Source organism: Pan troglodytes, chromosome 18 (assembly GCF_028858775.2).
Source record: "Pan troglodytes isolate AG18354 chromosome 18, NHGRI_mPanTro3-v2.0_pri, whole genome shotgun sequence".
Taxonomy (NCBI): domain Eukaryota; kingdom Metazoa; phylum Chordata; class Mammalia; order Primates; family Hominidae; genus Pan; species Pan troglodytes.
This window is the reverse complement of record NC_072416.2, coordinates 31278641-31302453: the sequence shown is the minus strand read 5'-3', so window position 1 is coordinate 31302453 and position 23813 is coordinate 31278641. Positions and strand designations below refer to the sequence as shown.

General features: G+C 38.9%; 1 protein-coding gene across 1 annotated transcript in view; it reads left to right on the top strand.

Moving 5' to 3' along the window:
• The window catches only part of LOC129135255 (serine/threonine-protein kinase SMG1-like), a 41457-nt gene that overhangs the window by 15431 nt on the left and 2213 nt on the right, over positions 1-23813 (top strand). The window contains exons 2-9 of the mRNA XM_054669080.2: positions 9989-10125; positions 11418-11476; positions 12755-12968; positions 16648-16773; positions 17152-17224; positions 18147-18244; positions 19969-20141; positions 22582-22806. Coding sequence (XP_054525055.1) covers positions 9989-10125; positions 11418-11476; positions 12755-12968; positions 16648-16773; positions 17152-17224; positions 18147-18244; positions 19969-20136 — 875 coding nt within the window. The 3' untranslated portion in view covers positions 20137-20141; positions 22582-22806. The remainder of the gene's footprint in view (positions 1-9988; positions 10126-11417; positions 11477-12754; positions 12969-16647; positions 16774-17151; positions 17225-18146; positions 18245-19968; positions 20142-22581; positions 22807-23813) is intronic.

The following is a 23813-nucleotide window of genomic DNA, read 5'->3' as shown; positions in this document are numbered from 1 at the left end:
TAGAACGAGCCAAGGGTAGAGGTGCATAGGGCAGAGTTCGGGGAAGTTCCAAATGTTGGAGTTTCGAATTGTCCTGTCCCTGTAGAGTTGTGAAAAATGACACCTTCCTGGTGGCACTGATGTGCGACCATACTCATGGATTATTGCCAACCAGGGAAGCTCACTCTATTTTTTATGTCCAGCGTTTTTACTGGGGTTCCATGGTTGCATGCCCATGTGGCTAACCTTAGTCTCCAGCCCCACTGGAGGCCAAGCTGATCCATGTGACTCAAAGCCCCCACCATAAGCCACATTATTAGACTCTGCTGTGGCCTAAAGCCCCCAGATGAACAAGGACACTTTCCCCCACCGCTGCCCCCCCCCCCTTTTTTTTTGGAGATAGTCTTGCTCTGTTGCCCAGGCTGGAGTGCAGTGGCATGATCTCAGCTCACTGAAACCTCAGCCTCCTGAGTAGCTGGGATTATTACAGGTGCCCGTCACCATGCCTGGCTAATTTTTGTATTTTTAGTAGAGACAGGTTTCACCATGCTGGCCAGGCTGGTCTCAAAATGCTGACCTCAAGCGATCTGCCCGCCTTGGCCTCCCAAAGTGCTGGGATTACAGGTGTGAGCCACTGCTCCTGGCCAGGACCCTCTTATTAGGTATGACATTTCAAGAGTTTAGAGATTACCTTCCAGAATTCACAGGTAAAAGCCAGACCTCTCGTTGGTGAAGATACAATTCTTGACAATTTTACAATAGTTAAGTATATTTTATCAGTCTATATTGGCTGTTTAGTTGACAGACAGTTAAAAATTGGTGACAGTCCAGATGTGGTCACTCATGCTTCTAATCCTAGCATTTTGGGAGGCTGAGGTGGGAGGATTGCTTGAGTCCAGGAATTTGAGAGCAGCCTGAGCAACATAATCAGACACCTGTCTCCAAAAAACATAAAAATAAAAAATTAGCTAAATGGAGTGGCATGCACCTGTGGTCCCAGCTGTTTGAGAGGCTGAACCCATGAGGTCGAGGCTGCAGTGAGCTATGGTCATGCCAGTGCACTCCAGCCTGGGTGACAGAGTGAGACCCTGTCTCAAAAAAGGAAACAAATCACCCATAAATGGATAATTAAGATTTGGTTATTATAGACACTTAATACTTAGGTAGCTAAGCTAGTTTTACCAATAAATTATATTAATTTAATATTTCAGTATTGCAAAACTGATGCATACTCATTTACAATTTTGACATGGAATGGTTCTGTTTTGTTTTATTAAATTTGAACTTAAAAGTTCTCTGCAAGAAGAGATTTGTATAATAAATTCCCTGAGCCTCTCAAATTAATATTTTAGCCATAGACTCATATTTAGAGCAGTGTTTCTAATGTAATGATACAAGGCCCAGGGTTATTCATAGTTTCACCCTTTCTCTTATTCCTCATTAAAGCATGTTTGAATCCAGGTAAGAGGCATTACAGGGGAAAACCTTGAATTTATTTTTGAAGGGTAAATCATTTCCAAGTGGTATTAACCATTAGTATGGAAAGCAACATATCCTGTAACTGCTCTGTGACAGTGAGACTATCTTTGCTACTTTAGAGAATAAGTACATTCCTACTTCATTGGCTTTAGTGCAAATCTCATTTCCTGGTTTATATCCATTACAAATTAGATCTCACCATGAGAGCAAAATCCCTTAATAAACCTAGGTAAAAGCAATTTGAAGTAATATGATGCTTACTCCAGTGACACCACTAGGTGTGGTGTTTGCATCAAGTCATTTTGGGGTGCTTTATGGAAATGCTTCCTAGTAGGGAATTCCCTGACTTCACACTTTCCAGAGATGACGCTCTCTCTCTTTTTCTCTCTAATACTTACAAGAATGGACTGCAAGGCTACATTTAGTCAGGCGATACCATCCCCAGCACATGGTGGCTTGTTGGTGTGAGGTCTGAGGATTCCGGTCATTTGAAACGAATGGCCTCCTAGATTTGTGGCATTTTTCTGTATATTGAGAATAGGTAACTAAAATAAGTGGTAACTATATTTGCATGTGATTTGTATGTTATAGTTAACATTTAAATTCTCTTATGTACTAAAATTTTTTTGGTTGCCACATTAAGCCTCTTTATCCTGTAAGGCACAGAGTGTCTTTCCACCTGAATTTTTGCTTTAATCTATGAACCCTAATGGGACCATAGTTCAACTAAAGGCACCTAACTCATGAATGATATTTGCTCCATGTTTGAACAACAAATGTTTTAACCCACTGTCTTCACTAATATTGTAACTACTGTCTTACAGATTGACTTGATGCAAAACATCACAAAGGCGATTTTTGAGGTATGAGCTTTAGAAACTTACCTCTCATGTGGCATGTACATCAGGCTTTAACTTCAGTTTGATCGTTTTGGGGAAATTTATGCATTTCTTTTTTTTTCTCTCCATGATATTTTTAGAATATTAAAGGGGCTGTAGAGGTATTTTTGGATCCTTGCTAGGATTCTTAGACTTAACAGATAGATTTTCTTTTTTCACTAAATTGAGACACTAATTCTGGCAGATGATATCCCTTTCAGCTCTTCTAACTAACTAGCCTAACATTCATGCCTGCTTCTTGGAGTTCAAATCTGCAGTTTCTATTTTGTGGCTTTGATTGCCTCATTTTAAGTGCTCATTTCCGTTCTTTAACAGTTCTCTATTTATTGGACTGGGATGATCTTGTTGGTGCTAACAGCCTGACATTGACATTTTTTGAAACCTAAGCAGTCAAGATTATATAAAAATAGAAATTTCTTATAAATGCTAAACCATTTTGTGCTTTTAGGTTCAGAATGCTTACAACCTGAGTTCTGGTTGGGGATGCTTTGATCAATTTGTATTAAAATAATTTGGCAACTAGGGAGTTTTCTGGTATTTCTGAGACGGTGGCTCTATTCCAGTTTTTTTTGTTATATTTCTGAAAACACAGATTTTTTTTGGGAAAAAATCTCAGTGTTCATAACTTAGGGGATTTAGAAACCTTATTTCTAACCAACGGGGAAGCTGCTCCTGGTTTTACAGTTTAGTTGGAAATCAGATGCTTCCTAGTTGGAAACACATTGTTGGTAGCAACAGATTACCTGCTTTCTTCAGTGAAGTATTTAAGTTGCTCTATATTGACTGTAAAAACTTGTTTTGATTATATTCATATACTCATGAACTGTTTTTACATTGTCTTTTAGACTGGAAACTTTGAGTTTATTTTGTATTATGGTCATAACAACTTTTAACATACCCTGCAAACTAAGTGTTTCTTTATAATTCATTATCTTATTTTAGCCTGACAACAACCTTACATGTTAGATAGGTATCATCCTCATTTTATGCAAGAGACAACCAAGGCTTGGAGATCAAGTTATTTGTGCAAAGGCACACATACTTTTCAGTGCTGGAGCTGGGATTTGAGCCCAGATCTTTTTTTAACTTGTATTCTCTGCTGCCTTATGGTACTACTGTGTCACCAGAAAATGATACAAACATTTAACTCTTAATAGTAAAGGTAGTGTAGGAGATAAGTAAACATGATGAAAACAGGAAGTGAAGATATGTTTAAATATTGGCAGACTTCAGTTATCTTTGTGTTTCTGAATTAGTCAAGTGCTTATTTTATTCGCTCATCTAATAAGAGCTTACCGTGGCATACATATAAAGTTCAAACCCTGTCAGAAAAGATTATAAGCTCTCTTACGTTTCAGTCTCCTTTCAGAAAGTAATGGTATGCTATGATTTATATAGACGCATGTTAAATGTGCTATTTGTAGGTACATAAGGAATGTCTTTTCATTAGTTTAAAAAAGTTATGGTCCATTGAGTTAATATTTTAATGCTTATAGACTTAGTATACTCAGAAAATATTCTCATACATTTTTCTTGAAATTCCATAGATTTTATTTTCCCTTATGTTCGAAGTACTTAGCTTTATGAATAAGTGAACTCTGAATATTAGAAGATACTCCTTATGGAGCCTTAGTCATTTTAGTATGCTAGGTTTTGAATTTCATGAAGTTTCAGATTGAGATCCTTTATAAGTAATGACTTGTACCAGTTAGATATCCAAGTTTAATTGGACCTATTGTCTGCATTCTGTATTAACAGTGATTGCAGTAAGTGCAGATCAAGGTGTCCAACTGAGCTCATGCAAAGTTTTATGTTTAGTATTTTTGGGAGCAAGGAAAGACTAATAAACTCTAAACGAAATATATACAGTATACAAACACTGCTGTCACTTTTACACCATAGAGGGAGGGGTAAAGCGTAGAAGAATAGGTTAGTTTCTGGCCTTGCCAGTGTCCTAAACTTTTCTAAAAGATTCAGGTTCTAAAAGGTTGAGAAAGCATTTTTAGTAAATATCATAGAAGTGATTTTCTTTTTCTTTTTTTTTTTTTTTTTTCCTCAAAGTTGTTCCTCTCAGGAGAAAATCAGTAGGGGAAGAACTTACTTGGATTTTTCATATGCTATAACAGATTATTTTGTTGTCTTCTTTCTTGATAGTTTATGATTGATGGCTGAAAGAGTAACACTCATGAGAAGTCTTGTAACTCAGCTCTGTTTTACTTATGAGGCAGTTGAAGCATAGAGCAGATACTTAGATGAGGACACACTTTTACCCTTGGCTGTACCCTACTTGTTTACTAATAAGCATCAGGTATTATTCTAAACAGAACCTGAATTTTAAATAGATTATGAACTACAACTTTCCGATATAACTTTATTGCATTTCTGATACCTTTTATTTTCTTAAAATGTCTTCTTTTTTACTTTTTAAAATTTTGATTGCTACTCTTTACAATTAAGGCATCTTCAGTGGGGTCTTCAATACTACAGTACCTAATCAGTACTTAGAAAATAACTTGGTAAGACATTGCCCATCCCTGACATGCTGCCAGTGTTTTTTATTTTTATGACAGGAAAGGCTGAAATGTTTTGACTGATTAACCCTCTCCATGGGGGGAGAATTTAGAAAGAATTATTCTTATTATCAAGTCACGTGAGGAGAACACTGGACCAGAGTAACCAATTGTCCTGTTTTGCCTGGGACAGGAGACTTTCAATGCTAAAACCAGCAAAGTCACCCTAATCCCAGTAGTTATTCATATTTCTGAATGGGTCTTTAGAACAGTAGAAGAGACTGAAAAGTTGGCATTTCATCCATTGAGAATCTCTTCCCAGTGAAAGACTTCTTATTAGACGGCTGAGTGCTTACATATAATATATAGTACATATTACACTAAATACAATAGTAATGGTTAAATGTAAAATTTGGGAGAAGAGAGGCTTGTTTAAAGAAAGATTTATTTATGTTATTTAAAGTTCTAATAAACTTTTCTCTTTTTATAGAACTGATAGTGCATCAGCCGACCCAGGTAATTTAAAATATTCTTCATCCAGAGATAGAGGTGGTTCTTCCTCTTACGGACTGCAACCTTCAAATTCAGCTGTGGTGTCTCGGCAAAGGCACGATGATACCAGAGTCCACGCTGACATACAGAATGACGAAAAGGGTATATATATTTTCTTATTGCTACAAGCATGTTTTTTGAACCTACCTATCCCACCTTCCTGCCTTCTTACACCCCCAACTTTCTTGCTTTCTTCTAATATATTTAAAATATGAATAACAAATGCAGTGTTATTTCTGAAAACTTCATAGGACGTTTATCCACTTTATTATTTTTAAAATTTAAAATTTTTCCATACATAATTCATCAATGCAGTTTTCTTACAAAAAAAGATACAATACTATTTTTGTTTTTATTTTCAAAAATATTTAGCTAAGGTTGAAGTTCCTCTTGGCTACTGTCTCTAAACTTCAAGAAAGTTTTAAAACAAGGTGCAAAATTTGATTTAATTTAGTTTTCATTTCTTTGCTTATTTTCCAATGAAGGGATCAAAAATTAATTTAACTTCAAAGGTGTATTAAAAGAAATGAAAATGATTTTCAAGGCAGACAGTACAGGAAAAAGGTAGGAGAAGCAAAGGCTGGTTGAGCTGCAGATTGAGTAATAAGATCCTGAGCTATCAGGAAATTGACTGAATGAAATGAACAATCATATTTAAATGACGTACACATGGCTGTTTGTAGGTGGCTACAGTGTCAGTGGGGGATCTGGGGAAAATACTTATGGTCGGAAGTCGTTGGGGCAAGAGCTGAGGGTTAACAATGTGACCAGCCCTGAGTTCGCCAGTATTCAGCATGGCAGTCGTGCTTTAGCCACCAAAGACATGAGGAAATCACAGGGTAAGGCTGGGAAAACGGGGACCAATCACATACACCTTCCAAAGACTTGTATCTCCTCTTATTCTGGATGCCTCTTACTAATGCCTTGCAAAGGCATAAGTTGATTAGCCTACTGTGCAGGTAAAAATTGTTTACATTCTTTTCCTGTGAATTGTTAATTTCCCACTAGAAAGGCTATAGTACATTTTAAAAGAGAATTCTCTTAAAACAAGATTAGAAGACTGGATAAGATCTTACAGAAAAGGTTTACCCAATTATCGTGGATATTGAATGTATAGTGCATAGTAGGCTCCTACTACAGCAAGTCCTTGAACTCTTGGGCCTGTGGAGGATATAGATATATATCGAGAGGGGGTACTTTTCTGTCTTTTTTTTTTTTCTCTCTCTCTTTTAAGTTCAGGGTACATGTGCAGGATGTACAGGTTTGTTATGTAGGTAAACGTGTGCCATGGTAGTTTGCTGCACAGATCATCCCATCATCTAGGTATTAAACCCAGCATCCATTAAGCTATTCTTGCTGATGCTCTCCTTCCCCCGCCCCCTAGAGTGGGTACTTTTCTGGTTTTTTTGTTGTTGTTGTTTTCAATATATTTTTTTGAGACAGAGTCTTGCTCTGTCACCCAGGCTGGAGCGCAGTGCTGCAATCTCTGCTCACTGCAACCTCCGCCTCCCAGGTTCAAGTGATTCTCGTGCCTCAGCCTCCCAAGTAGCTGGGATTACAGGTGCATGCCACCACACCCAGCTGATTTTTGCATTTTTAGTGGAGACAGGGTTTCATCATGTTGGCCAGGCTGGTCTCGAGCTCCTGACCTGAAGTGATCACACGTGCTCATTACAGGCGTGAGCCACCAGGCCCTGCCTTGAGTGGGCACTTTTCTAAAGTTAAATACACTGATAGCATTTCTGCCTTATGACATAGCCTCACTGTATAGGTGAGTGCCTTGGAAGTTCAGAGGATTGGCCGGGTGCAGCGGCTCACGCCTGTAATCCCAGCACTTTGGGAGGCCGAGACGGGCAGATCACGAGGTCAGGAGATCGAGACCATCCTGGCTAACACGGTGAAACCCTGTCTCTACTGAAAATACAAAAAATTAGCTGGGCGCGGTGGCGGGCGCCTGTAGTCCCAGCTACTCGGGAGGCTGAGGCAGGAGAATGGTGTGAACCCGGGAGGCAGAGCTTGCAGTGAGCTGACTGCGCCACTGCACTCCAGCCTGGGTGACAGAGCAAGACTCCGTCTCAAAAAAACAACAACAAAAAAGAAAGTTCAGAGGATTAGAGGTAATGATAATTTTTTTCCTTAAAGAGAAATTTATCGGTAAAGCTGAGTTATGGGCTTTGTCAGATGTAATTACTTTTTGGACATTTAGTTTTTGAGTTTTTTTTTTTTTTTTATACTGTGTGTGTGCTTCGTGTATCTTGGTGAAAATCTTTGTGCCTGTAGCTTTTATTGTTGGTATATAACTTTTAAAAAACGGATTTCTTTTTATGTTTTCACAAGTGGAATGAATTCAAAGGCTATGTATGCTGTTTGTTAAAATAGAGTGTTTGAAGCCTTAGACTTATGATATTATAGAAGCTAAACAGCGACTCTAAAGTTGTTCAGTAAAGAATTCCTCTTCTTCAAAGGCTCAGGGTCATGTAGTTTGCTAGTGACAGAATTGTAAGTAGAGCCTAATTTCCCAGCCGGTAACTTGATGACATTTTTGGTATCTGTCCTTATTGAAATACTCTATGGGCTAGGGATTTGTAAAAATGCTATTCTTCTCTCAGACATTGTAGTTTCTTTCTTTTTTTTTTTTTTTAACTTAAATTCAGGATACAAGTGCAGATTTGTTACACTGGTAAACTTGTGTCATGAGGGTTTGTAGTATAGATTATTTTATCACCCAGGTATTAAGCCTGGTACCCACTGGTTGTTTCTCTTGATCCTCTCCTTCCTCCCACCCCCCACCCTCCAAAAGGATCCAGTGTGTGTTGTTCCCCTTGTAGTTATTTATTTATTTATTTATGAGATGGAGTATCTCCCTGTCACCCAGGCTGGAGTGCAATGGCGCGATCTCAGGTCACTGCAGCCTCCACCTCCCAGATTAAAGTGATTCTCCTGCCTCAGCCTCCCGAGTAGCTGGGATTACAGGAGCGTGCCACCACGCCCGGCTAATTTTTTGTATCTTTAGTAGAGATGAGGTTCCACCATGTTGGCCAGGCAGGTCTCAAACTCCTGACCCCGTGATCTGCCCTCCTCGGCCTTCCAAAATGCTGGGATTACAGGTGTGAGCCACCATGCCCAGCCTTCTGGTTTCTTTTATTATCAATTTTTTCTCATACCTTAGAAATGAAACTGTCAGACCCTTTGTGATTTGTTGTTTACGTATGTATTGGCTAATTATGGTAAATAGCACAGTCGAAAATGTTTTGCAAAAATTGAGTTTTTTGTTTTGTTTTGTTTTCTGAGACAGTCTCGCTCTGTCACCCAGGCTGGAATGCGCTAGTGTGATTTCACTGCAACCTTTGCTTCCCAGGCTAAAGCGATCCTCCCACCTCAGCCTCCTGAGTAGCTGGGCCACTGTGCCCAGCTAATTTTTGTATTTTTCGTAGAGATGGGGTTGTACCATGTTGCCAAGGCTGGTCTTGAACTCCTGGGCTCAAGTGATCTGCCTGCCTTGGCCTTCCAAAGTGCTGGGTAATTACAGGCAAGAGCCACCTCGCCCAGCAAAAATCTAGTTGTTAAAGGCATCGTTAATATACTAATAGTATTCACTATTGTTTGCTTGTTCTTGTGATTAAAAAATAAGGGGAGAAAAGTTGTGGTTTGCTACCTTTCTAGTGGAGGCATGCCTTGCATGTGGTAGATGATAATTAGACATTTGTTGAACTAAATGTGTGATTATGGCTCCCCAAAACTTCATCCCAGGGAAATGATGATAATGTGAATAAGAGGCTTTCCTCCAGTGGGATACCTAGATGATAAGTAGAAGCCTATATCCTGTTTTTACTCGATTGAGACTTTATCCATACCCCTTGGAAGTTGTTTAATTTACCTACACCCAGGCTCTTTACCTGCATGTTGAAAACAGTTTGGAATGGACCCAAAGAAAGTTGTTACTAAGGCCTTTCTTTTTTCTCTCCCAGCCAGTCCTCTGGAATGAGGTGTTCAGTTGGCCTAGGGTTATTCATTTCTCGTTTCCTTCAGCAAATATTTTTTTGAGGGTCTGTTATGTGCCAGGCACTCTGCTGGGATTTGGAATACAGAGTTGAACAAAAGAGCGATAGGACCTATATTCCCTGAGCTTTTATTGACCAGTGGACTGTGACTTTTGATGTAATTTTATTTTTGAGAGAGGGTCTTGCTCTGTCACCCAGGCTGGAGTGCAATGGGGTGATCTCGGCTCACTGCAACCTCCGCCTCAGGGGCTCCAGTGATTCTCCTGCCTCAGCCTCCCGAGTAGCTGGGACTACAGGTGCACACCACCTTGGCTGGCTAGTTTATGTAATTTTTTGTGTGTCTGTGGAGACAGGGTTTCACCATGTTGCCCAGGCTAGTCTCAAACTCCTGAACTCATGTGATCTACCCGCCTTCCAAAGTACTGGGATTACAGGCATGAGCCACCATAATAATTTAATTATTATTTAAATAATTTTTAATTTTAAAAATTTAAAAATTATTTTAAAATTTAAAAATTCCTTTGCTTATGTATACTCAGTGGACAACAAAATGTTTATATATTCACAGAGAGATCGATGTCTTATTGTGATGAGTCTCGACTGTCAAATCTTCTTCGGAGGATCACCCCGGAAAACGACCGAGACCGAAGATTGGCTACTGTAAAGCAGTTGAAAGAATTTATTCAGCAACCAGAAAATAAGCTGGTAAGTATAGTATGTTTGGAAATATGAGGATTTTTGTGTTTCCATAATAAACTAGGTAATGCTACCTTGAGTAGTTTAAGAATGGGGAAAGTCTGTATTATGATGATCAAGAACTTAATGCTCTCTAATATGTAATTTCTTTTTCTTCTTAAAGACAAGATCTTGCTCTGTCGCCCAGGCTGGAGTGCAGTGGCACAATCATAGCTCACTGTAGTCTCAAACTCCTGGATTCAAGCTATCCTCCCGCTGTGGCCTCCTGAGTAGCTGGGACTTCAGGCATGTGCCACTACACCTGGCTGAGGTGGAAGAATCACTTGAGCCCAGGAATTCAGGGTTGCAGTGAGATATGATCACACCTCTGCATGTCAACCTGGGCGACAGAGGGAGTCCTTGTCTCTTAAAACAACAACAGAAATGTAACAAAGTATAGGAAGGGTTAAATTTTTTTCTTCACTTTCTTTACACCAATTAAGAACTTGATATGGGCCAGGTGTGGTGGCTCATGCATGTAATCCCAGCATTTTGGGAGGCCAAGGTGGGTGGATCACCTGAGTTCAGGAGTTCGATACCAGCCTGCCCAACATAGTGAAGCCCCATCTCTACTAAAAATACAAAATTAGCTGGGCGTGGTGGCACATGACCGTAATTCCAGCTACATGGGAGGCTGTGGCAGGAGAATCGCTTGAACCCAGGAGACGGAGGTTGCAGTGAGCTGAGATCAACGCCATTGCACTCCAGCCTGGGCGAAAAGAGTGAAACTCCATCTTAAAAAAAAAAAAGAACTTGACAATGAGCAGGAGAAAATTAATGAAAATGGTCTAGTGAGGCAGATGACACTTGGATCAAAGCAAGTTTCTCCTCCTTCCAAATTTTATTATGAGTAGTTTCAAATATATAGCAAGTTGAAAGAATTTGACATTGAATCTGTTAAACCCGTCATCTAATTTTTGTCGTTAACATTTTACCCTAAATACTGCCTTGTCACATATCTCTCCATCTATCCCTCCATCCATCAGTCAATTTTTCAAATGGATTTCAAAGTAAATGAAACAAGCTTTTTGAGTTTATTTTTTTGTTGATGATCACAGCTCTATGTTTCCAGTGGGTGAATTTCTTTCATAGGCTGAAAGGAAACATGACATTCCTGATACATGCTCATTGGGGAGTGGGAATAATAGAGAAAGTAAAGCACTGTTGAATTATAATTTGGAGGGGAAGACAAGTAAAAAAGGACACAATGCTATTAAAAGTATAGGAATTTGAAGTTTTTCTAAATGTGTTTTCTCTTAAAGGTACTAGTTAAACAATTGGATAATATCTTGGCTGCTGTACATGACGTGCTTAATGAAAGGTAAGTAACTAATAATGGTTCGGTTTAAATGACTTTAAAATATATTTTTAGAAATTACTTAACAATACACAAGAAGACAAACCCACTGGCTTTGTTTATGAACATTTATTGACATTTCAGTGGGTCTTGTCATTTTTATCTGCAGTAATTATGTGTTAATTACGGTTGAATACAAATGGAATCCACTTGAAAAGAATATTTATTTTTTGAGCCAGAGTCTCACCGTGTCGCCCAGGCTGGAGTGCAGTGGTGCGATCTCAGCTCACTGCAACCTCCACCTCCCGGGTTCAAGTGATTCTCCTGCCTCAGCCTCCCGAGTAGCTGGGACTACAGGCGTGCACCACAACTGCCAGCTAATTTTTGTATTTTTGGTAGAGACAGGGTTTCACCATGTTGGCCAGGCTGGTCTGAAACTCCTGACCTCAGGTGATCCACCCACCTTAGCCTTCCAAAGTGTTGGGATTACAGGCATGAGCCACCGTGCCTGGCTGGAATATTTTATTTTTTTAATTTGCTAGTCTCACTGGATAACTGAGTCTTGACTTATGGAATGGCATAAACTCTTGATGCAGGCATGAAGAATAAAATAAGTTTTTGTAAACTAGAGAATTTGAAACTGCTTAGAGAATAGAGGTAAAAAGGAATTTCCTTCTTTGGGTAAGAGTGGATCCAAACCATATATTCTCTGGCTATTAGAGTCTCCAGAGGTGTGTGGTCATTTTTTGTTATGGTGATTCCCAAAGATTTGCAGTGTTGGCAAGTACCCAAAATTTATCTCAGCTGGTCATAAACCTTAGTGCCTTTTGATGGTTTTGTTTTATAGAGTTACTTATTAAAGTTCTATGTAAATCATTACTGTTATCCTTTTAAGTTTCTGTATTTAACTATTACCATTTTTTATTTTATAGTCATTACATATTGGATATTATGTAGAATGTAGTTATGTATAGAGTGTTTTATCTAATTATTTGTTGCTGCCCTTTTCTGAGAGTTATTTAATACAGTTTGAGACGGAATTTAGCATTTTTGGGCCTTCCCTCACTGTTTGTAAATAATTGATTTTGTAAAAAGAAAGTAATGTCCGACAGATACTTGAGGGCAATGCAGGCTAGACAGAATGTAGTATTTAGAGTGGAGAAAATTTCAACCTTTTATGTAGTTTGAATAGAAATTTAAAAAACCACTTAAGACATTCTTTTGTAAGATGTATTACTCGTGTCATCATAGAAAACTTAAGCCTTTTGTGTGTGTTTTTTGTTTGCATTAAAATAAACACAGTAGCGAATTGCTTCAGGAGTTGAGACAGGAGGGAGCTGGCTGTCTCGGCCTTCTTTGTGCTTCTCTGAGCTATGAGGCTGAGAAGATCTTCAAGTGGATTTTTAGCAAATTTAGCTCATCTGCAAAAGATGAAGTTAAACTCCTCTACTTATGTGCCGCCTACAAAGCACTAGAGACTGTGGGAGAAAAGAAAGCCTTTTCATCTGTAATGCAGGTAAGAATGAGGGGGGAAAAATGCATGATGTACTTGGGAAGAAAATTGTCCCTTAACACATGTCCTTGGAGAGGAGCTTGAAGAAGGGAAACATAGAATAGGGGTTATCTACTGATAGGAAATATGTTTTAAAAATTCCTCTTTCTCAGTTTGAGTAAAGGATACACTGTTCAAGGATCAGTGCTACATACATATATGCATATATGTGGAGAGAGAGGGAGAGATTTCTTCTAAAAAATTGGCTTACACGCCGGGTGTGGTGGCTCACGCCTGTAATCCCAGCACTTTGGGAGGCTGAGGCAGGCGGATCATGAGGTCAGGAGATTGAGACCATCCTGGTTAACACAGTGAAACCCCATCTCTACTAAAAATACAAAAAAAATTAGCTGGGCGTGGTGGCGGGCACCTGTAGTCGCAGCTATTTGGGAGACTGAGGCAGGAGAATGCCGTGAACCTGGGAGGCGGAGCTTGCAGTGAGTCGAGATCGCACCACTGCACTCCAGCCTGGGGGACAGAGCGAGACTCTGTCTCAAAAAAAAAAAAAAAAAAAGATACACGTTGAAGTTAGATTTGAAATAACTTAGTTTTAAGATTTTTTTTCCTCAGCCAAGCACGGTGGCTCATGCCTGTAATCCCAGTACTTTGGGAGGCCGAGGCGGGCACATCATGAGGTCAAGAGATCGAAACCATCCTGGCCAACATGGTGAAACCCCGTCTCTACTAACAATACAAAAACTAGCCGGGCGTGGTGGCACGCGCCTGTAGTCCCAGCTACTCAGGAGGCTGAGGCAGGAGAATCGCTTGAACCCGGGAGGCCGAGGTTGCAGTGAGCCGAGATCGCACCATTGCCTGGGAGACAGAGCCAGACTCTGTCTCAAAAAAAAAAAAAAAAAAAAAAAAAGATTTTTTTCCTCTTTGGTTTTTAGAAATGTTGTTTTTGAGATTGCTTAGGACCAGAATGATTTGCAAAGTTGAAAATAGGAACTCCACTAGTAATGCCGGATAGAAGAGTGCTTCACATTTGTAGAGGGAGACAAGAACTAACTATCACAACTTCTTTCTGAGCCTTTTGGTTTGCTAACGTGCCCCAAATTCTTATTCCAAATGGTATAAGATAATTATGTGTAAATGAATAGCAGCTCTACTTAGTTTTATTTCATATTTGTGTATCTGAATATATTAAAATATCATTCATTTTTTTTTTTTTTTTGATGCAGAGTCTTGCTCTGTTGTCCAGCCTGGAGTGCAGTGGCATAATCTCGGCTCACTGCAACCTCTGCCTCCCAGGTTCAAGTGATTCTCCTGCCTCAGCCTCCCGAGTAGCTGGTATTGCAGGAGTGTGCCATTAGCCTGGCTAATTTTTGTATTTTTAGTAGAGATGGGGTTTCATTGTGTTGGCCATGCTGGTCTTGAACTCCTGACCTCAAGTGATCCTCCTGCCTCGGCCTCCCAAAGTACTGTGATTAGTGTCATGAGCCACCACACCTGGCCTAAAAGATCATTGATTTAGTTTTGAGTAAGATTTTAAGTGATTAAATTATGGTATTGTTGTGTTTGGAATATCTGATATTAGGGTTTTTTTTTTTTTTAACAGTTTTTGATATGCTTTATTTTGGGTATGTAGTTTAAAAAATATAAAGGAAATATAAGGAATGTTCTTTTTTTTTTTTTTTAAATAAAAAATGTATTTTTAACTGGGCATGGTGGCTCACTCCTGTAACCCCAGCACTGTGGGAGGCTGAGGCTGGTGAATTGCCTGAGTCCAGGAGTTTGAGACCAGCCTGGGCAACATGATGAAACCCTGTTTCTATCAAACAAAAAAAAAAAAGGAAAAAAATAAGTCGGGCATGGTGGCATGCACCTGTAATCCCAGCTATTTGGAGGCTGAGGCAGGAGGATCGCTTGTGCCTGGGAGGTTGAAGCTACAGTGAGCTATGGTCAAGCTACTGCACTCCATTATAGGCAACCCTGTCTCAAAAAAGCAAAACAAAATGAAACATTTTCCCCCTTGATTATAGAGGTTTGAGAAAAATTTGAGGGAAGATTCAGAAAATTACCTGTAACTGAACAGAATGCCACCAGCTTGGGCTTATTCTGCATGCATAATTATGAATATTTTCCCAGCTCTTATGAAAATTCTCACATTCATAGAAAGATAGATGCACCAGTAAAATAAATACCTGTAAATACGATTATAATTTCATAATATATGCTTCACCTAGATTTACCAGTTACTAATATTTTGCCACAGTTTTATTTTCTCACACATCTGAAAACCATACACATGATGACAGTTCACCCCATAATGTTTTAGTATGCATCTCCCAAGAATAAGGTTTTTCTTCTGTATAACAAGAATATTGTAATCATACCTAAGAAAATGAATTTTATTACATATGTGTTCTATATTCAAATTTCTGTAATTACCCCAAGATGTCTTTTAAATGATTTTTAGCATTGATAGTCTGTGCCTGTGTAGATTATAACATTGGCTATTGCAAAATAATGGTTTTCTTTTTTTCTTTTTTCTTTTTGAGACGTAATCTTGCTCTGTTGTCCAAGCTGGAGGGCAGTGGCACGATCTCAGCTCACTGCAACCTCCGCCTCCCAGGTTCAAGCAGTTCTCTTGCTTCAGCCTCCTGAGTAGCTGGGATTACAGGCATGTGCCACTGTGCTCTGCTAATTTTTATATTTTTAGTAGAGACGGAGTTTCATCATGCTGGCCAGGCTGGTCTTGAACTCCTGACCTCAGGTGATCCACCTGCCTCGTCCTCCCAAAGTGCTGGGGTTACAGGTGTGAGCCACTGCACCCAGCCTAAAATGATGGTTTTCTGATTCTAGCATTTCTTTTATAAGATTGCTATGTAAAGCACAGCTTTTCCTTTTTTAGGGAAAAATGTTTTTTAACAGCTGCAAAATAAATATTCTTTCAATGGAATGACAAATAGTTATTTATTATTTTATTTTTGCCATATATTTATTTTAAAAATTTATGTATAATGGTAACCTGAGCCTGCATGTTATTCATTTGTGGTGCCATACTGATCTTCCTTAATTTTCATATGAAGCAAGTACTAATATACTAAAGCATAAATTATATAAAATTTGCTTTGTATTTTGGATTGCAAAGTAATTGTTGTACTTTATAGAAAAGTTTCCCAAATCCATTTTACTTTTTTGTATTTGAAATTTAATCACAGGTAGAATCTTAAAGAGAGCATTTAGGGATATTGTAAACAGATGTTATTAAGGACTAATGTTAACTGATGTCAAAGGACTAATATTAACAAACATTGAAGAAGAGAAAACAGTATTTGTTTTTAGCTTAACAGCTTAGTGGAGCGAAATATTTTCAATTTATTTATTTTATTTATTTATTAATTTTTTTTTTTTTTTTGAGATGGAGTCTGGCTGTATTTCCCAGGCTGGAGTGCAGCGGTGCAATCTCAGCTCACTGCAACCTCTGCCTCCTGGGTTCAAGCGATTCTTGTGTCTCAGCCTCCCAAGCAGTTGGGATTTACAAGTCAATTCTTTTTTTTTTTAACTAAAACTACAGAATCTATTTTTCTTGGTCTCATACTCAGTTTTTTATGTAGTCACTTAGTAAATAATGAACCTAATTTGCTTGTTTTCTCCCTATTTTGTTGAATGTTCACGGTTTGTAACTTTTATTTTTAAGCTTGTAATGACCAGCCTGCAGTCAATTCTTGAAAATGTGGATACACCAGAATTGCTTTGCAGATGTGTTAAGTGCATTCTTTTGGTGGCTCGATGTTACCCTCATATTTTCAGCACTGATTTTAGGGTGAGTTCCTCATTCCGCTGTTCAGATCATGGGGTGAGGGGGATGGTTGTGTGTGTGAGGAACTGAGGAATCAGATGGAAAACAATGCCTGTGCTCCTTTGAATATAATCAGTGATATTTGAGGTTCCAGGGTTAAATGCCGCATTTTTCTTTCTGACGTTCGTACCTTAAAATATTTGAAGAAAATAAACTATTTCATTGTTGTCAGAAATGTAGTTCTTTTATTTTCCTGCCCCTCTCCCCTTTCTAAGTTTCTAGAATGTCAAGTAGGTAGAACATAGATGCTCCTTTTAGGATCTTTTGCTGTGAAATGGTCCACAGGTGAATGGCAGTAATATCTTAAAATGATTGGCCCCCTCTCTCTTTGTTTCCATCAAGGATACAGTTGGTATATTAGTTGGATGGCATAGAGATCATACTCAGAAACCTTCGCTCACGCAGCAGGTATCTGGTAAGTCTTGCAGCCTATACCAGTTATTTAAATACTGTCGGGGAGGAGCAGTGGTCCCCCAGTGACCATCTATCAATACCATTTCTTTAATAATGCAAGAAAACTAATTCAGAGAAATGTTTTATTGTAAATGAACATGACTTGTTAGCTAAATATATATTTTCAGAGGAAATTACTAGTAGGTGGGTAGAGTAAGTACAGACAGGACTTCCCCAAGTTATTTGTAGTTTGTACTGGTAGGAAAGTATATGGTAAGAATATATTGCAGTGGCAATACCCTGAAGTGGACAATGGAAGATCCAAGTTATTTGTCACATTTTATTGTTTTTCTGGTTATTTTTTTAAAAAAGGAAATATAGGGTTAATTTGGAAAATTGTCATAAATGAGAAATGGTTTTGTTTCCCATTTTTTTGGAGTTAAGTGAATGACTAGCGTGGCTCATTTGCACATTTCAGCTTGTTTCAAGTGTCATAGTTTCTCGTAGCTTACTTGGTGTAATAAACTTTTGAAAATAAGATATTCAGGTGATAGTGGTCTGTTTCATTTTCACTGAGGAGATGAGTATACACCTTTAATGGTTAGATGTGGCCCTGGGATTAGCCAGGCCAATGGTAGATTGTGGCATTTTAGTCTTAAGTCATGTGTAGTGACAATATAGATATGAAATTTACTGAAAAAGTAAGGAAATAACATTTACCTGTTAATTTCTGCAGAAATTAAAGAGGTATTAATTAAAGAGGTATTGGTTAATCGTGATCAGTATGTTTAGCAGTCTTAATTTTATGATATAGGACATGTTTTAGGGTATGCTGCTTGAAAACCAGATACTTTTTGAAAGAAGCCTCTTATATTTTTTTAATTTGGATTTTTTGGTGTTTTTTCTCCCCCCTACCCTTTCACAATTTCTTATGCGATTCCAAGGGTGGTTGCAGAGTTTGGAGCCATTTTGGGTAGCTGATCTTGCATTTTCTACGCCTCTTCTTGGTCAGTTTCTAGAAGACATGGAAGCATATGCTGAGGTGAGTATATAGAAAGCTGTTTCTTAAAATTTTGGTTAAGAAAAAATCTTAAATTGTGCTAGATTTATTTTAAAATGGCTCAGACCTCCTGACATTTAAGCAGAAATTACAAGCCCATTGCAATATTTTGAATAAAATTTTTTTTTTGAGACGGAGTCTCGCTCTGTCACTCAGGCTGGAGTGCAATGGCACGATCTCAGCTCACTGCAACCTCCACCTCCTGGGTTCAAATGATTCTCCTGCCTCAGCCTCCTGAGTAGCTGGAATTACAGGTGCCCGCCACTACGCCCAGCTAATTTTTGTATTTTTAGTAGAGACGGGATTTCACCATGTTGGCCAGGCTGGTCTCAAACTCCTGACCACTGGTGATCCAGCCGCGTCGGCCTCCCAAAGTGCTGGGATTATAGGCATGAGCCCCCGTGCCCAGTCAGTATTTTAAACATTTATTTCTGATGTGTTTAAGTTACCAGGAGAATTACTGGAGAGACTAAAAGAAACGTTGCAAGCTTCGTATTTCGCAAAGCTTTACATACTCTCGGTAGCTGGTATTTTTCTAAAGACATATTTTGTTATTTATTTTTATTTTTTGTTCCCAGTCTTCAGAGTCTTAAAGCAAATTGATGTTGTGTTATAAAAAAACACAAAACACCAAAACCTCCTAAAGATTTTTCTCTTACATATGTACAGGAGATCTTGAATCGTACTTTGGAGGACAAGCCTTGGCTTCAGCCAGCTTTTGTGGCTGTACGAATATAGCATAGGAGCTTTAAGAGCGCTGCTGAAGCCTCTGTTACTGGTACTTGGCTTTTCTGGCCCCACTGTCATGGCTTAACTCTGTGCCATCTCTTATCTGAATCTCTTTGTGTTTCTCCCCTATTCAGATCAACCAGTCAAGGCTCCCATAAAGATTTTGGCCTCATCTTGTTTTTTTTCATCTTTGCTGCTTTTAGTCAACAGGAATTCAGTACCTTTAGCTGTACTGATGTGTTTACTCTTTCCTAGAAAAGCAAGGAAATGTTTTGCTTCTGCGTTGTTTTTTCTTTGCCCCCACACCTAGAATGTCTTTTTTCACAGCCCACGTTTAAAGCTGATCTACCTCTCATAAGCCACACATTCTAGTTTGTAGAGATGCTTCCCCTTGTTATCCTTAAGATCTCATTCTCTTCTGTTACTTTGGTGCTTAATTTTAGGTAGATGTATACATTGGTTCTAGTATCCTAGTTTTTGCGAATCTTGTCCTTTTCATATATCGTACTTCTTCAGTTACACATCTGTAGACCAGGTCTTGTAATCTCCCTTTGCTCTTCATGTGCATGCTCTTGGTTTGGAGGACTTACTGTTGAGCTGAGTGGCTCAAAGAATACCTAGAATGAGATTTTTAGCCAAAAACTAATTCAGGAGTGGCAGAAGCTTCCGTCTTCATTTATACCTACATATAACTAGAGCATATGTGCTAGAATTTATTTTTCCCCAACAGCTTTCTGAGTTGATTTAAGAGATTATTTCCTTAATTTGTTGTCTATTGGGTTTAATGTTGGCTTTTTGAAATAATTAGGTAAAACCCATTTTTATATTCAGAGTCATGAATATTCTCATGGGCCACAGTTCTCTTTCTAAAAGCCTAAAAATCTATTCTAAAATGAATTGATTGAAATATTTTAGAGTTTTTTTTTTTTTTTTAAACAATGTACTACTTATTAAGAATGCTGTGAATTCACATCTAGGACCTCAGCCATGTGGCCTCTGGGGAATCAGTGGATGAAGACGTCCCTCCTCCATCAGTGTCATTACCAAAGCTGGCTGCGCTTCTCCGGGTATTTAGTACTGTGCTGAGGAGCATTGGGGAACGCCTCAGCCCAATTCGGGCCCTCCAATTACTGAGGCATACGTAACAGATGTAAGTGCTTTTGGGCATTTGAAGTGTCATTCAAAAATAAAATTGTTTTACATTGTAAATGCTTCTCTTTACCAGGTGAACTGTTATTAATCCTTCATTTGTTTAGCATGTATGTATGTATGTATATATGTATATATTGTCTGACTGCTTTCTTAAATAACCAGAAAAGCAGGGAATCCTGTTGTATCTCATCCTCCTTTCATCCAACTCCCCTACCCTCCCATGACAAAAGGCCACTCTGAATTTTTAAATCTTATTCTTTCATTTTTAAATAATATTTCTTATAATTTTACTTTTAAATTATTGGGTTTCCTTTTAGTTTTTCAACATATTACGAATAGCACACTATAGGAGAAGCCTCAGAAAGTAATCTTCTCTGAGCATAAGATGGAACTCATATGAAAACTTGTGTATCTTTATATTCTTTGATAGCTTGATATCAAAGAACATAAACAAATTAAAAATGAGGTAGCTAGATTGCCACACTTCAGCAGCCTCAGACATTAGCTGCACTGTATATAGCACATCCAATGAGGGTTCAGTGGAAAAGACACAAGAAATGAACCCCAGGCATTGTACTCTGCTTTGAATAAGGAGAAAGAAGCATGTGTGATACAGCCATAAAAAATTTAATCTAACTGATGAAAATTTTACCGTTAGGATAAAACTCACTTTTAGGAGCATATACTTTTGCTGAACATGTTGCTAAATAAAATAGGATATTGATTATATAGTAAGTTGTGTGCTTGAGCAGAAATGTCAGAACTTAAAGATAAATGAAACCAGCATATCGGTATTTTAAACCAATATGGTTTCAAAATGGTTTAATATCTTTGCTTCATTTTTAATGTCTAAAAGGTGGTTGTTTGAAGACTGTACAGAGTTGAAATAAAAAGCCGTTAATTCAGACATAAAATAAAAGGGACATAATTTATAGGATAGGTGTATATTGATTTATGAGGATCTTTTAGGCCTTTGAGAATGGTAGAATGGTGGGGTTTTTATTTTTTTTATTTATTTTTGGAGCTGGAACCTCACTCTGTCACCCAGGCTGGAGTGTAGTAGTGCAATCATAGCTCACTGTAGTCTTGAACTCTTGGGCCCAGGTGAACTTCCCACCTCACTCAGCCCTACAAGCGGGTGTCACCATACCCAGCTTTTTTTTTCTTTTTCTTTTTAAAGTGGGGTGGTGCCATCACGACTCAGTGCAGCCTCTATCTCTTGGGCTCAAGTGATCCTCCCAGCATAGCTCCTGCTAATTTTTTATTTTTGTAGAGATGGGGTCTCAGTGTTTCCCAGGCTGGTCTTGAACTTTTGGCCTCAAGCAGTCTTCCCACCTCAGCCTCCCAAAGTGTTGGGATTATAGACATGAGCCACTGTGCATGCATGGCCAAGAATGCTTCCCCCTCCGCCCTCTCCCCCCCTACTCTTTTTTTTTTTTTTTTTTTTTTGGAGACATGGTCTCTGTTGCCCAGGCTGGAGTGCAGTGGCACGATCTTGGCTCACTGCAGCCTTGACCTCCCAGGCTTAAGTGATCCTCCCACCTCAGCCTCTCAAGTAGTTGGTGGGACTACTGGTGTGAGCCACCACGCCTAACTAATTTAAAAACAAATTTGGTAGAGATGAGGTGTTGTTATGTTGACATGGCTGGTCTCAAACTCCTGGACTCAAGCGAACCTTCCAGCTAATCCTCTCAAAGTGCTAGGATGATAGATGTCAGTCACTATGCCCAACCTCCACGGATACTTTTAATGAAAACTATGGGTAGACTAAATAAAATCCTGTATGTATTGGTTGTTAAATATTAGAGAAATATTTTTTAACATTTGCTCTGTTTTCTCCCCTATTTTATTAGAAATTTAGTACACAATTGGCCATTATAGTGAAGTGGGGGATTTTGTTTGTGTGTGTATTGGAAATAATATGATTTTTGAAGATATTATGTGGTAAGCATGAGAGTGCTTATCTTTCAAAAGAGACCATCAGTAGATAGAAACTTTAATAAGCTTAAAGTGACTTGTATGTTCAGTTTTGAAAGATTGACTCCCAAAAGCCCAAGAGCTAGCTTGTAGTATGTGTGGGCAGGCTATTCCCATGCTGTCAATACCATTACTGTCGTGGTGTATTTCATGATAAAGATTCTGAGCTTCAGCCATTTAGTGACATTGGGAGAAACGAAGTTGGGTATATGGGAAATAGAGGATGGCAGATTCCATTTCCTGTCATAGTAGCACTTTAGGATTTTTTAGCCAAGGTCATGTTTACATATTGTAGTAAAGGCATCATTATTATTCAGCTACTGAGAACTAGAATATTAAGAGACTGCTGGCAAGGCAAGCAGTTAATTTTCAGTTGAAATTGCATTAAATAAAAAGTATTTTCTTGCTTTGTGGAAGCACGTGAATTTTTTTAAAAAGCTGCTGGTTTTCCCCATTTACAGGTTCTGTACAGAGTAATGAGATGTGTGACGGCTGCAAACCAGGTGTTTTTTTCTGAGGCTGTGTTGACAGCTGCTAATGAGTGTGTTGGTGTTTTGCTCGGCAGCTTGGATCCTAGCATGACTATACATTGTGACATGGTCGTTACATATGGATTAGACCAACTGGAGAATTGCCAGACTTGTGGTACCGATTATATCATCTCAGTCTTGAATTTACTCACGCTGGTATGTGAATTATTCTTTTCCTTTTTAATGTGTTGGTTTATTCAGGCCCTTAAATGGATATGTAAGAAATGAAGGGCTTTGTCTGGGTATGGTGGCTCATGCTTGCAATCCCAGCGCTTTGGGAGGCCAAAGCAGAAGGATTGCTTGCATCCAGGAATTCTGGCACAGCTTGGGCAATGTAGTGAGACCCCATCTGTACAAAAAGTCAAAAATTAGCTTGGTGTAGTGGTGTGCACCTGCAGTCCTAGCTACTCGGGAGGCTGAGGGAGGAGGATCAATTAAGCCCAGGAACTTGAGGTTGAAGTGAGCTCTGATTGTGCCACTGCACTCAGCCAAGGTGACAAAAAAGGCCCTGTCTCCAAAAAAGAAAAAAAAATAAGGGCTTTGCTTTATTATATAATTTTTTTAGAGTACATTCATCAGTCTTATAATCTATGCTTTCATTTTAGTGTCTATTTACTTTTATTTTTAATGCAATTTTTTTTTGAGACAGGGTCTCACTCCGTTGCACAGGATGAAGTGCAGTGGCATGATTTTGGCTCACTGTAGCCTTGACCTCTTGGGTTCAGGTGATTCTCCCACCTCAGCCCCCCAGGTAGCTAGGACTACAGGCGTGCACCACCACACCTGGCTAATTTTTTATATTATTTTGTAGAGATGGAGTTTTGCCATGTTGCCCAGGCTGGTCTTGAATTCTTGGGCTCAAGCAATCCACCTGCCTTGGCCTCCCAAAGTACTGGGATTATAGGCATGAGCCACTCCGCCCGGCCTCTATTTTTAGTGGTTGATAGCTAGTCTTAGTGTAGCTTTACTCATTTTTTCTGAGGAAACATTGCTCTTCGCACCAGATTCTTTCTTTTTTTCTTTTCTTTTTTTTTTTGGTCACAGGATCTTGCTGTATTCCCCTGGCTGGAGTGCAGCGGTACAATCAGAGCTCACTGCAGCCTCAAACTCCTGGGCTCAAGTGATTCTCCCACTCAGCCTCCCGACTATCTGGGACTACAGAT